Genomic DNA, 15,324 nt, shown 5'->3' with positions numbered 1-15,324 from the left:
CTTTCAAAACAACTTGTTTACATCGTTCGGTACGGGTTGATGGGTGGTTTCTATTTTCAAGCCCTTTTTTTTTTTTGTTTTGTGTTGATTATCTGAATCCATTGTCTCGTATTAATTATTTAAAGTTTGTGTCTATTGTCCGCTTGCTTGTAAACAAATTATTAATTCTTTAATTTTTTCTCCACTATTTCAGATTTGTGAGCACCTAACGCAGCTCTGGTGGAAAGGTACATAAATGGATACACATAACAGAATACTCACCACAATCCGGAATTGGAATGGTTAAGGTGAAACAGTGTGAAGTATGTGGCAAGTTTCTAGAATTGTTCAACTAACTAGTTTCATCCACCGGTGATAAGATCATAGCGCTGTTTTATTTTTGTGCGAAATAGTGCGAAAAGTGTTCTGTTTTGTGAGCTTTGTTTAGTTGTGTGCGAACGAAAGCGAGAGAGTGCAAGTGTTGATAAAATGAATGTCCGTACAGTGCTACCTAATCGAAGATAAAAATGCAGTATATCATCATAGGTGGATTATTCGTACTGGCAAATCTGCATTTTAACCATCACAACGCAATGGGTAAGTAACTGGGCTAATCACAATAAAAATTGTGTCGCATATTCCATTACAAATACCCCAGTATTTATGTTTAAAATACTTTCCATCCATTGGCTGTCAGTAATTTCTTCAGCTTTCTGTGGAATTTTGTTTCGTTGAATGGATCGGTCATCAGCGACATAAGCGATATGGGTGAAGGATGGAGGAAGGGGTTGCAGGTTTAACCGCTGATGATGGGATCCAAAATCCATTAGCTAGCGACAGCGACAGCCATTAATGCGATTTCAATTTCGATAGAGGATTTAGATGTGAATGAAAGATGATATTCCATCCCTAGCTCATGTCATTTTCAATCTCTCGATTGAATAGTAAATGCTGGAAAATACATACAGTTTGTTTGGTGGAATATTATAATTGTAGTTTATTTGAAGCTTATAATAATCCTCTTTCCGTCCGTAAGCTCCAATACAATCTTCCATGAACTGGACATATTAGTATATTAGTCCAGTTTGAGCCTCTAATCGGGATACTACGCGAAACCTAACTACATTCGATCTATTCCATCATCAAAACATTCAAACCGTTCCCTCGTAGTGGGGACTGACTATTCAAGTACGTGGTATCGATAAGCCGCGTAAGCCAATCAATAGTCAGTATGATCTTGAAATGAATTGATCTTGGCATGACAAGCATTATAAACTCAAGAGAAAAACTTTTTATTGAAGAAACTTTTTGAAGAAACGAATTTGTCACACGTTCCGATTAATGAAACAATCCGTTTTCAGTTGACGAAACACTACAGGCAATCCTTTTAAAAGTAGAAAAATAATATAAAAATTTTTAGCTTCAATATTAAAACAAATCACCTGAATGACTCTCCCCGACTCTATAGAAGCTGCCGGTGATGCTTGTAAAATCAAAAATTCTCAACACACGTTCACAATTCACAAAAAACACAGCACCGCATTGGTGATTCGGTTCAAAATAAATAGAAACACTACAACAGCAGACGCAAATATAAATAAATGCACCAGGAAAGTTTTACACTGCAAACTTCCTACCCTAAGCATCATAAATTCCATCCGTGTCCGTAGAATGTTTCCGTAGGACTGACTGGATTTCCGCTACACCATCACGTCAGCGCTCAAGCACACTTCTGCAGCGTCAAGTGTTATTTTAACAGCAACAACAGCAGCTAGTGCAAACAAAATCTGATTCTAAAGAAGGTTTGAAGAGAGAGCGTGTGAGAGAAAGAAAGAGAGAGCGGGCCAGTAAGGGATATACACCAAGAAGCGAGTGGCTCAAAGCTCAAAAGTACATCCTTCAACCTTCACGAGGAGTGCATTTCATTCAAGCCCATCACTGAACCGTCAGGGTGAGCTTTAGTAGCGCGCTTCAGTTTGCCGACTTTGCTGCATCGTCTCTGACGGTTTCGTGGCGTAATGGGTTTTCGTCTGCCAAGCTGACGGACAAACGAAAGGGCTAAATGGCACATCTCAGTAGGGCAGGCAAGGACAGGCTCGGGTTGGATTTATTACAACCAGACCCAGAGTAGTACGGCAGCCGGCGAGAGACAGAGCCATCCGTCACGGGACATTAACATGCTTCGTCTCAAGTATCGTCTGACGCAGGATTTTGCATGCAGGAGGAGGACAACATTTTACAAGGCTTAACTTTTTTTTTTGTTGTGCCTTAAATACACACGTCTTTGACTTGGTGACACATGGTTGTAAAAGGTAAGAATGTTTTAAAGCGACAATAAAAAAGTATTTTTTTTGTAAAATTATTTTTAATAGAAATATTTTTGGGATACACATCGAATAAAATACACTTTTACCTTGTTGAGATTTTTGGTTGTGTTGTTTTAGTGCAAAATGGCACCAAAAATGGCGTCAGTTTTCAACATTCAATCATCCAAAAGCAGTATGATGTCTTCGTTAAAAACGGATATTCATCCCAACTTCAAGTCTTCTAATGTTTTAGTGTGTTGGAGACGACCACAAGATCGATATGAGAAACAGATAGCTAAGCTTAAAAATAGTCGACACAAAAAGCGATAAAACGCACCCGAGAAATGGGCCCAAAAATAAAGGACAATTACCGGCATCTAACGAGCCGCTATCTGCGCCATCTTTTCTCCCTAGCTTCAGTCTAATTAAGCTGTTATCAATCTCCCTGTTGTTGATCAACAGTTTCACCGGGGCGCGGATTGGATGCAATGGATTGGAAAATTAATCAATTAATTTTATCAATCAATCTAATCTTGTTGCTTCAACTTACTGCTTTAGTTTTTTTCTCTCTTCTTTCTGTTTCATCAGTCAAATCGTTCAGATGTAGATATTGAGCGTTTTTGTGCGTTTCTTGAGGCCTTACTTTTTGATAATCATCAATCAATTAGATGCCATCGATCGACCTGGCATAAGATGGAGTCCATCGAGGTTTGACCATGTTTTGTTTGTTATCACTTGAGCAAACAAGCTAAAATTATCTAATCATGCACTTTCTTCGAAAATAAATGTTGAGTTTTCTGGGCGATTTTATAAGTAATCTGATCCTCATCGTGGTGATTGCAAACATAAATTTAATCAAACTCGATCTTTACTTGCAGCACAACAACTCCACCCTCAAGTCAGCTAGAAACAACACCCCAATCGCATGCAATAAAACACACTCAGGTCCATCAAGTCCAATAGAGAAAGTATAAGAAATGTCTATAATTCCACTCGATGAAATGCAGCAATGTTCCGGAGTTCCGAAAATTGCCCGCATCCTTCGGTACCAACCTGGGCACGATACTTCCATTTCATGTTTGCCTATTAAGTGGTTTATGACCTACAAGAAATAAAATTCCACCGGCACAAAACATATAACTTCCCATTCTTCTGTTCCCCGTTGCTAGAGCTCTCGAGTTTCTTGGCAAATATTGGTTGAATAGAAACGGGGAGGGAGGCGAACAAGTTATTCGGAATGTATATGCGTCTCATAAACTCGGCTGGTAGGTACTGCGGCTGGTCAAAGCACCAACTAAATGGAAGGGTGTTTGTAGTTAGGAGACCATTTGTTTTTACCGTGAAAAAGGGATGAGGTTTTTACTGAGGCAAAATATTAAAATACAGTACAAAGAACGGTTCATATTGATGATGGAGAAATATGGTGAAGAATAGTTCTTTGTTGGGAATTTCTAATAGTGCTTACGTTTGCTTTGTTATTGAAGTGTTTATTAGTTTGATAGCTTGAGTTGGTTTTTACACTAGGTTGAGGACGTGGTTAGGAATACTCTTTCCCGCCACTGCCGATTTAAAGTCCTCTAAGCAATGGGCGTTTGAACAATTCTTCAGAAAAATCATTTCAGTTTGCAGCATTTTTAATATCCTAGGCTCGTTTAATGCTGTTATTTTGTCTTGTTTTTATCTACAGATTGAAGATAATCCACTAGCCATTTTTCTGATAAGCCGTTTTTTAATTTGAGGGTAGAATACCGTCAAACATACATTCTTGAAATACATACATGAAATACTTAGAACACAATAATCCGATCTTGTGTTCAGACTAAATTCATGACAAAAACTAACTATAACTACTATAGCGAAACAGGAACGTTCATCCTTTGGCTTGTGCTGGCATTGAACAAAACATTGAAAGTGTATTTAATTCAAATGAAAGCTACAAGCTTATCAAAGCCGATTTATACATGATTTTCACACACGCATTTTAATCCTACAATCGATCGATGATTGCATGAGACTATCACATACATGCATCATGTTTCGTACCTTTTCCATACTTCTCAAAGTGTCCGTAAATGAATGACTTTGCACCAACTTCATCAGGCAATAAAACCGCTTGCTGACCAACATAAACACACTTTTCTTACAACATTTACTAGCCACATCTGTTGCGAAACTTTTCATCGAACTGCATAAAGACGAAGAGCGAAGCTGTGTGCGTGTAATCTTCCCGATCGTCTCTGTAGTAGACATTTTTCCGGATGTTGAAAGATGCTCAGGGGCTTTAAAAGAGAGCGAGATAGGAAAAAAAAACTTGCATCGTCTGGGATGTGCTTTTGAGGCTATATAGGGTCTGGAATAATAAACTTTTCCTTTCCACTACGTACCAGCACGGAAGCACCAAACCAGAGCCTAATTTGGCCCCACAGTTAAGCACGGGACATGATAAAATAAATTGCTCCCCCATCGATGGGCTCCGGGCGTTCAATGTTGGCACAGTTCCAGCAGTGTACGGCGTACAAGGATAATTAAATTTGCAGTACACTTTGCGCACTTTGACCAAGACGACTGGTGCGTTTGGTTGGCGTTTCGTAGATCCGTTGGATCAAGACAAGCGGTGTGTTAGTTTGATTAATATGATTGCAAAAGGACGCATAATCACTTTGTTTCCATCATATGTAGTGGTGTACTAGGTGTAATTATTTTAAGGCCATACGAAGAGGATAATTATTCAATAGAGAGCCTTATCGGCAGGACCTTTTCTCGTCTCGAACGTAGCTTTTAAATTCAATTTCGTTTAACAACTTCTCGGTACCGATACACCTTAATCAACACGTGTTGTTTCATGCTGTGTGTCATGTCAAGATGTCGATTACAACAAAAAAAGCAGAGCAGTGTTATGCCATGTAGGTTGGGAATAAAATCATGCTATTTGTTTTATTTATCCTCAGGAAGGCATTAGCATCAATTCAATGGCTTATAATAGAATCCATTTTGCAATCATTCGTAGCGCGCTCGTTCCACTTGTCATTCGCATAAAATGTTATTGCCACAGCTATTTCCCATACACACCACTCCAACAGCTCAAAGCCATTTCCCAAAATCCTAACGAGTCCTGTGTGCCTCAACCTGAAGGGAATCGGAGCTTTTTTTAACAGGGTGTTTGATGGGCCTTTTCCTTTGTCAAAAATTTCTGTCCTTTTTCCGGAATCTCATTTTCACCAATTCATCGTGTGCTTTTTTTCATTTCGTTCCTTTTTTTCTCTTCCCACCAAAGGTGTAGCTAATCATCTGCCGGCACCGCAGGAAAACAGAATCATCAAAAAATTTTCACCCCATCCCTATTTCGACTTCGATGTGCCTCGGAACATAACGACCCGCGTCGGTCAGACCGCTTTCATCAACTGTCGGGTCGAGCAGATGGGTGACAAATCGGTGAGTATGTTGGAGGGCGCTTTTCCTCTGAATGTTTGTTGTGTGTTTTGGAAGGCGTAGAACGCCGTGTGTGGGTAGGAACATTTCTGTGGAATTAATTTCATTTCAAAACAGCGCAATAAGATTATGATATTTGGCAAATGAGGGCGATTTTGAATGATTTTGAAGAGCGTGTGTTTATTGCACCAGCGAGCGTGGTAGATTCAAGTGGAAAAACATTACTAACAAGCGCATACTTATATCTAAACCGTCATTCTTTTCGTATTTTGGGCAGACCTTTGGGAGCACGTAGTCTGATAAATATGAAGGAGACAAATATGATTTAATTTAAAGACTTGTCGTACCAAAGCACAACACCTAAGCCATCTTACCAGTAGATCGCCTACGCCTCATCACGCTAAAAGCCCATTAAAAGCTTCAAGAGCTTTCATAAAGCTCCATGCTAAACGGATAAATTCCACCTGTTTACAAACAGCACAATGTACCCGCTTTAACGAGTAATTAATCATATGCATGAATCTCATCACTTCCATATCACCATCACACGCCCCAACGCACGCTGCGTAGCAAATTTACATTTCAAATTCCGCGAAAAATTATCTTCCCACCGGTCTTTCTCCTTGTTGGCCACAAAAAATGCCGACTACTTTCCTTACATGGGCCCTGCGCACCCGCAAGTGATTGCATTTATTTATCAACTCTTATAAACACATCAATCATCAGCGGCACGTATTTATCTGTCAGGCCAGTGTTGCTGGTGTTAAAACCTGCCCACGCAGATACACTCACACATCTTATTACGCTTTTGTGCAAAAAATAAACATACACTCAAAGCTCTGGCCCCCTGCAACAAAAAACCGTTCCGAAGACAAGCCCGACGATTTCTCTTCGAGCGGTGATTTGCATTCAAGTTGAGGAGGTTTTGCTTTTATTCTGTGGCGCTCTGTGACTGTATGTAAATAAAATTCAATAAACGATTTAACCCCCAAATTTACCACCCAGCAGGATTCTTGTTTGCATGTTTTGGCCTGTTGTGTGTATGTGTTTGTGCGTTTTTTTTTCTCTAACTTCGCTTTCAATTTGTTCTCATTTCAAAACCCGTCCCACCCCAATATCCCATTCAATCGCGTCGTTCGTTCTATCGACTCCACCGGGAATAATGCTGGAACGATATCAAACGCACGGGGCACACTTTCCGGGCCGACAACAGGTCTCCTGGATCCGGAAACGAGATCTACACATCCTGTCAGCGGGAACCGCGGTCTACACGTCCGACGAACGATTTCAGGTAAGTGTGTGGGAGTGCGCGTTTCATCGATTTGTTACGGTTTGTTTTTATCTCCCTCTGTGTGTATCGTGGAGTCGTTCGTATTTTCGTGCCCGTGCGCCGTTATCGAATGACACGAATTGTGAAATCAGGTTGAAGAGAACAGCCTGTAACGAATAAGTGTTGAGTTTCTGTGCTGACATTGGAAGAGATGGAGCGATAGGATCGTAAACGAACTAGAAAGTAAATGCCGACCAAATTGAACCTACGGAATTAAACGAAGCTGACAGGTTAAATATAAAAAAAGAGAGAGAAAAAGGAAGAGGCGGGCAAGTCCCTTTGCTGTTAAAAACTTAACAAATTGGGCGCGGTTTTAAAGTTAAACCACTTAAGATCATTTTGTGAAATCAGACCTGTTCATCTGTTTGATTTTGCTTCGTTCATTTTGTCTAGCAGGAAGCAATTGTAAATATTCTGAGTGTAATAAGAAAGCTTCTAATAATATCAAGCACAAGGAAAAGAAAGAATGTTTTCTGAATTTCCCTTTTGACACTTTTTCAGCAGCTATATTCAAATGCTACTGAACGCTTCCAGCTGTTTGGTTAAATGTATTTTTCATTGCCATTCTAAGAGCTTGCACCATTTCGATCCCTAAAACCCGACAAAGAAAAGAAATATTCTTGAACAGGAAACGGATAGCCGATACTCGTAAATACAATTCGATTAATTCGTAGAAAAGCAAAGCAAGAAAATAATTAAACTTTTTTTCACACAAATTCTACGAATTTTACGATCGTTTTTCTTCCTTTTCATTTCAGGTGATACGTTCCGATAAGGCAGAAAATTGGACACTACAGATAAAGTTCGCCCAGCAGCGAGACTCGGGCATCTACGAGTGTCAGGTAAACACGGAACCAAAGATGTCAATGGCATTTCGACTGAACGTTGTAGGTAAGTGTAGAGCACCGTTCGACCCGCTCTGGCTCGCCGTATATTATGGTGAAATTCACTCTTCCAGAGGCTAAAGCGATTATCCTCGGACCAACGGACCTATACGTAAAAATGGGCAGCATTGTGACGCTCACGTGCATCATTAGCCAGGGACCACATGATCTAGGGACAATATACTGGTACAGAGGTAAGTTGGGGGTCATGATCTTTCGAACGCGGATCTAATTATTGCTCATCGCATCTCATTACACCGTACACTCAAACACACACTCGATAAGCTCGAGTGCATTTCGTGCGCTAATTAATTTCAATTGCAATTCTTTCCGGGTTTTTTTTCCCCCAATATCCTTCAACAACAGGGTCAAATCTCGTGCAGCCAATCGAGTTGCATCCCAACGATCCTTCATTAGCATATCCACATCGAATATCGGTTGAGCTGAAGTGGACCGAGGCACTCACGTCACGGTAAGTGTAATATGTTTGCATCCTCGCGGATACATTGTGTTGTCGTACTATTTTTCATATGACAAGGGGTTTGGTTCTTTATTCTCCGGCCACTTTAATGCCATTTTTCCACTATGACACAAAATTTGCCCCTTTAAGATGTACATTTGTTTTTATTGCCCTTGCTGCTTCTTTTGCAGGTTGAAAATTCTCGACGCCAAACTGTCCGACTCGGGGAACTACACGTGTCTGCCGACGTCAGCGGAGGGAACCAGCGTGATGGTGCATGTGATAAACGGTAAGCTAGCTGATCTTGTTATTTGTCAAATTACCGCTCGAACAAATTTCAGTTCAAACTGCACATATTTACATGTCTCATCACCAACCGCGATGTGGAAAGTTTAATATTATTAAACACATTTAAAAGAGCGTGAATTGAGTTCGGTTTTGAGCCCTGCAGCATTTTTGTGTTTCGAATTTATCGACCTTCAATAAGAGGATATTACGCTGAATGGAGTAAATGAAATTGAAATTGCAACTGTTCCGGTCTGGGGTTGAAACCCACTCAGCCCGTTGTTGGTGCAGTAATTGAGTGATGTTGAATTTCAGTAAATTAAATACTTAATTGGACGGTACGTGCTTCCGTTCAAACTGTGGTTTTTTCGGGAATTGAATTGAAGTCACGTTTAAATTTGCATTGCGTGATGGAATGTAAACGGCGTCTGGTGATTAAATTTAAAGCTCGGAAAACTCTTTCCGAGTGCCTGCATCCTTATTTGAGTTGCATCGATTTTAGACCAGATTATCCTGTGCTCCTGACCAGATTAATTGTTGTTTGAAATATTTTACTGCCAGCTGACAAAAACCTATTTCTTTAAAAAATCCTATTATGAAAAAATGTTTGTTTTCTCGTTATCTAAAATTTATTCATACCCGTAAAACCTGACACAAAATGACCTTCTAAAGACAATGAGTGTATTATTACAACAACAAAAGCAAAAAGAATAATTTTGATGATCCATCATTCTGCAAGATGAAAGCAACAAAATGCGCACTGCTTCCTCACTAAAAAACCATGAAGATGGTTTTGTGTTCATGGTTGTCTTTCCACGCGCAGTAGCTCAAGAAACGGTGCTGAAAAGATGATAATATCTTTTGTAGTTAATACAGCGAAGTGGAAAAGGTGAACTTACGGCGGAATAAAAGTGGAATCGAGTGAGTAGAGGTCTGCCGCGAAGTGATCCGTTGAGCGCCAGGCTTTATTATGATGATGCTGATGGTGATGGGCCTGCTAAGCGGGCCCGAGACCGATGCAACACAGGAAGCAGCAGAGTTCTGCACCCAGAAGTGCAAAAAAAGGCAGTGAAAAAGAAAAACATAATTGTTATCTCTCTGTTTGGCTCTTGGTACGGGGAATATGTGCAGGAATGGTCCAAGTGCAAGACTCAACCTTGAGTACACGCCCGGGTGTAAGGAAGTGTGCTACGAAAAGCGAGTACACTAAAGTATATGAGCGTATTTATGTAACGCTCTTTAACACGAGAAGGAGTTTCAGAGTTTTTTTTGTGTTGGTCTCAGCCGAGCTAGCTTAAGTCTTAACGGACTCGCAACACTAAATGATTTTCGTTTATGGAAATGTGTTTCGTCGGTGGTAGAACGGAGGTGTGGATATAGTTGTTAGAGAATGACGACCATAAGCCGTGAGGTGGTGGCTGCAAAATCCTTCGGGTACGGGAAAAGTCCGTGTTTCTGTGTTTTGGCGCTAATGTACCCCGTGGTGGACAATGGAAATCGTAAAGGGTGCAATGCGGCACGGTCACAGATGCAACATTAATGCGAAATGGGGAAGTACACACTCACGCGCACGCATATGCACTTGATACAACAACACTGTCGTAAAAACTGGGGGTAATTCCACTGGATTTGGACTGGAGCAACAGAAAAAAGGGCAATAAGCATTATTAAACAAATGTTTAAATCTATGCAGAGAACGAGCATGTTTTATTTTTGAAATTCAAGATAATATTGCAGTCAGAACGGTTGTAAATGACTGCTAAGCGCCTTTACGCAGAACTAGATAATAAGATAAGCCTTTGAGCTGACAGCCGGTTCTGAAGGAAGCTGACTGCTTTTCAGGCATGCGAAATATTAGCTGCTAAATTTGATAGCTTGCTTCTAGATGGAAGTCTTAACTAAGAAATGAATTGTTGTCGATTTCCTTTGTTAAATACTTTAAAGCTAGATCCGCATGTGAGCTGCAATTGTAGCATGTTGTCGCTCGAGCGCACGAGCAACGGTGAGCTTTTGGGCAATCACGGTAATAGCACATTGATAACGCTGTGTTGCTCACTAACCATAGATGAGCACGTGAGGTTGGTCATGAGGTTAAGTCAACACTAGCTGAAGCTTTTAAGAACTCTATCTTGACGATCGTTTTACCATGACAACGAAATAAGAAGTTTCACTCAGGATCCTCCTATTAAAACAAGCTTGTCATTGATAACCATTTTCCAAAAAGGTTATCTTTCAGCGCAAATGGCGCTCTGGTTTAAAAGCTCCCTTTGAAGTAACGTTGCAATATTTTTAAATCTCTTTCTAACTGTGGGGCGTATCATTTTCTCTATTCTTGTCAATAGCATTCGAAACATAACAAATAGTTGCCATTCGACTTTTGATCTCAACTACAGCCGATGCTCTCAACCGATTTCAAATAATACTTTGCCGTCAGCGCCATGGCTTTTGCTTTGATTTCACTGGCAACTACAGCATTGCAAAGCAAAACGTAAAACTACCATTTGATGCTTTTGTAATCGCGCGCGCGCTGTGATTGATGACCAAGCTTTTAAGCTTCGTATCCCCGGATCGATGTGCAACGAGGTAAACCTCACCGAAGCGAGGTATCTAAAGGATATTGTTTTGCCATGGGAGTGTACGTCTTATCTTACTCGTTGTGCAAGCGAAAATTTGTTTTCGATTATTTTCAATCCTCAATCGCTCCTACGGTGTTATACACCAATAGCACTGCTTTCATATTCTGTTCTATCTCTTTCTCTTTCTCATGTATCTCGTGTCCGCCCATCGTTCAACAGGAGAGCATCCTGCGGCGATGCAACGCGGTTGTGCGACGACCGCTAACAAAGATCAACACCGGAGTGTGCAGCTGCTCACGATGACAATGCTGCTGCTGGTGATGCTAACGCTCGTCTGGCATCGGACCGATCTCAACAGCGCATCGTTTTCTGTCCCCGCAGCAAGACCTCGGCCGATAGATTTCCTACGTCCACGGTCCACCTGCTCCATCCCCTGCGGCATCAGTGACAGGTCCTGGCAGGCATCGTCGAAGCAGGTGCTAACGGATCAGCCCGCCATCGGCATATTATCATCTTCGCCTTGCAGCGCGTAATGCAACGTGGTACGATGCTCAGGAAGCCCAGGTGTGCAATCTGTGTGCACGCGAACCACAGACGATGTCATACAATTATTGCTTCACAGCAACTTACACGAGAAGAAGATACAAACCAGTTTGTTGTAAGGAGTGTAGCGAGTGGATGGAAAATGCATTAAGAAAAACGAAAGTGATGAAACGTTCATTCAATTGACAGAAACACATTTAAAAACACCGAAAACATTCACCGATAAAACAAGCGAACGAATCAATTCCAAAACACACAACCAAACTACACCGAACAGAGTATACAAAATAACAAAGAAAAATGGTCCTTTTGGAGATCCCAATAATCACTCTCAAGAGCAAAAAAGCGGGGACACTCGTTGAGTTGCATTTTTGAATGACGCTGAACGGTGTAAAACGAATAGTATAAGATTTAAAAAGCAAAACTTCTCCCTTTCAACCCGCCTTCCTTCCTTTCCTTTACTATGCCCACTTTGTCTTAGTAAGTGCACCATGAGGATTACTGTCGTAACCCGTAAGTGACACTCTCGCTTATGCTCATCCCGAGTTTAAGCGGTAGGGTTTTAAAAGAGTCACTACTGAATGCTTTTACGATGTGACTAGAAAGCAAGGGAAGCAATAATGGTGACACAAACACACAAAAAAGAGGAGGGAATACGTTACAGGAGAGACAGGATGTTAAAAGGACATCATAAATCAGCTTCAGGTGTGATGATGGTGTGTGAAAGCTTCAAAGAAGTTTTTACAATTCGTACGATTAGTGGGGTAAAGGACCCTCATGGTTGACCCCGTTCCGATCATTAGAACGTAGCTCATAGCTCATCGTTAAGCAAAAAGGACACATTGTTTGGGCTGGATACGAGATTAGATGCAGGAAGGCATAAGTAGGTAACGTAAGTGTAGATACAGCAATCACCAGCAGGACGAAATCTGTTCTGGTGCGGTGAACAATTAAAGAAGGGAGGAAAACGATTAAGCGAACAAAGAAAACAGTTTTATTTCATCGAATCAACCGTCTCACTATAAAACTTCATTCAAAGCAAAGGGTAGGAAATGAGTGAAATTATTTAAGAAGAAACAACCCCCGAAAACGGCAAGCGTGTACATTCGAAACTTCATTAGGCATTGGAAAGCGGATAACTTTACGGAGTAGCGCAGTTAGCTGTCCCTCCCATCCTTCCCTACCCTTCCCTTTTCCTTCTTCCCCCAGAAACACCTTCTACTTATAGAGCAAATTTTTAAAAGACAAATCCAAAGTAAAATTTTCTTTAGAACGTGTTTGCGACGGAATGGTGGTGAAGGGGACGGTGGTGGACGAGTAGCAGCATTAAAGCTATTTATTTGGGAAATAAAAGTTGAGATTATCTCAAAACCGGACAGGACATAAACAAACAACCGAAAATCAAACAAACCTGAAAAGATATGAATGTTTATTTCAGACACGCTCACACAGCGTTTTAAGTTTGTTTTGTATTCCTTTTTTCATAGGTAGTAAATGTCTTTTGCGAAAGAAAAACTCCTTATCTCCGTCTCCATTCCTCGAATATTGTTGATGCCATTGTACTGCTTCGGGTTGTGTTCGGAGACGCCAAATTCATGTTGATTCCGATGATAAAGTGATTTCACCGTTGGTCGCATTCCTATCCTATGCAAACGATGACCTTTACGCGATTTTTCATTTGCATGAGCTCTCCTACACTTCTGAGAAGATCCGTTGGAATATTTTCCATTTTTTAAATTTTCATGTTTTGTGTGGTGGTACGAAAGAAATTGCAATTTATACTTTGATCAAGTTTTTGACATTTATTCGCTAATCATGAAGCCAACGCCACAACTCCACTCACTCATTTTTTTTTTTTTTTTTTTTTTTTTTATTCATAAGGGACGGCCAGGCCGTATTGCTTACAATAAACTTAAAATTAGTATACTCCTTTCCTCTTTGCTGGGAGACATTTCCTTCTCCGAGCTGTGAAAGGGCACCATATCCCGGGTGTGCTCGGTTGTTCCGTTGCGTAAGTTCCGTCATCCAAAGCCAAAGTCGTGTTCCTAGCGAGGGTCTTATCGTGTGAGGGTAACTTATCCCGGGGTATGTCAGGCGTTTCCATGCTCGTGGTCCAGGTGGTAGCGGGGGTCTTGATCGTTTTCCATTTCGAAGATTCCTGATTGTGTCCAATCTTGAAGTCTTCCTCTCCCTTTCGCTGGGATGTCCTTCCATAGCATTGGCCGCTGCAACTGCTTCCATATGGTACCCAACCCTTCACGCATCGTACTCATTCATACATTCATTCATTCATTCATCCATTCATCCATCATCATTCATACAAGCGAGGTACAACATATATAAGACAGACAAACAGTGGGAGTAGTGGGGGGGAAGGGGATCACACTAATAATCCGTTAGCACGGCAGAAGAGAAAGATTACTCTCAGGTAGACCTCGTCGCAGTCTCCCAGCAGGTCCCGAATTGGAGTATCCGGCAACTTTCCAATGCCCCGGACTGCGTCTAACAAGGCGGGTCGAGCAGCCTCGTATTCCACACAAGACCATAGAAGATGATCTATGTCATGGTATCCGAGGCCGCAGCCACATACTTTGGAGTCGACCTGTCCTATACGCTGGAGATGCGCGCCCAAAGCGAAATGGTTAGACCTAAGCCTAGACATCATTCGAATGAACGCACGATCACCTGAGATGCCGTGGAACCAAGGCTTCAAGGACACTTGGGGAGTGATCGAATAAAGAAACCTCCCGAGCTCATCGGTGTCCCACAAACTCTGCCACCGAGCCATGCAGAGAGACTGTGGGGCACGCATGTACTCGTGAGGTAAGATAAGCCTGTCGAAAAAGGACCCTTCCGAAGCACCCTTTTTGGCCAATTGGTCTGCCTTTTCATTGCCGAAGATTCCGCAATGTGCAGGCAGCCAAACAAGAGATATCCGGAATGATTTCTCAAACAATGAGCTTAAGACCTTTAATATTTCTTTTACGAAGTAGTCCGGGCTCTTAATAGCCTTCACAGATTTTAATGCTTCGACAGCGCTTAAACTGTCGGAGAATATAAAATATTCGTCTGGAGGACAAGCACTTATTATTAACAAGGCGTAAAAGATTGCGGCGAGCTCCGCTACATATATCGAGCATGGCTGGCGTAGTTGGAAATATGCCTCGGATACAATGTTATATACGCCAAAACCGATGCCCTGCTCTGATGAGGATCCGTCAGTATAAAAATGGTTGCTGTTACAATGGCCATACTTTTCCACAAAAATGCTGGGAATTGCTGTCCTGCGAAGACTATCGGGGATAGACTTGGTTTGCTCTCTCAACGAGGTGTCTACTCTAAACCGGGAACTGCAGGACCCTGGTAAGCTGGCACGATTTGAATTAGGTGTACCTGTAAGGAAGTAAAATCATGAAAGGTTTTCATGATTTTACATTTAGAACCTATCTCATGCAGTGTTCGAAAGTTCTCGATTATCAATGGGTTTGATACTGTAGAGCGTACGAGAAGGCGAAGCGACAGTAGCTCAAAA

At 41.4% G+C, this 15,324-nt stretch overlaps 1 protein-coding gene across 1 annotated transcript; it reads left to right on the top strand.

Moving 5' to 3' along the window:
• The first annotated feature begins 414 nt into the window (after positions 1–414).
• Positions 415–11,782, top strand: LOC126564925 (zwei Ig domain protein zig-8-like). Its single transcript, XM_050222051.1, has 8 exons — positions 415–576; positions 5,560–5,717; positions 6,928–7,005; positions 7,803–7,935; positions 8,003–8,122; positions 8,295–8,400; positions 8,580–8,677; positions 11,469–11,782. The coding sequence occupies exons 1-8, from the start codon at positions 507–509 to the stop codon at positions 11,780–11,782; spliced, it is 1,077 nt and encodes a 358-aa protein (XP_050078008.1). The 5' UTR covers positions 415–506.
• The last annotated feature ends 3,542 nt before the right edge of the window (positions 11,783–15,324 follow it).

This window comes from Anopheles maculipalpis, chromosome 3RL (genome assembly GCF_943734695.1).
Source record: "Anopheles maculipalpis chromosome 3RL, idAnoMacuDA_375_x, whole genome shotgun sequence".
NCBI lineage: Eukaryota > Metazoa > Arthropoda > Insecta > Diptera > Culicidae > Anopheles > Anopheles maculipalpis.
Note: the sequence above shows the minus strand (reverse complement) of the source record. Positions and strands in the feature narration are given on the sequence as shown.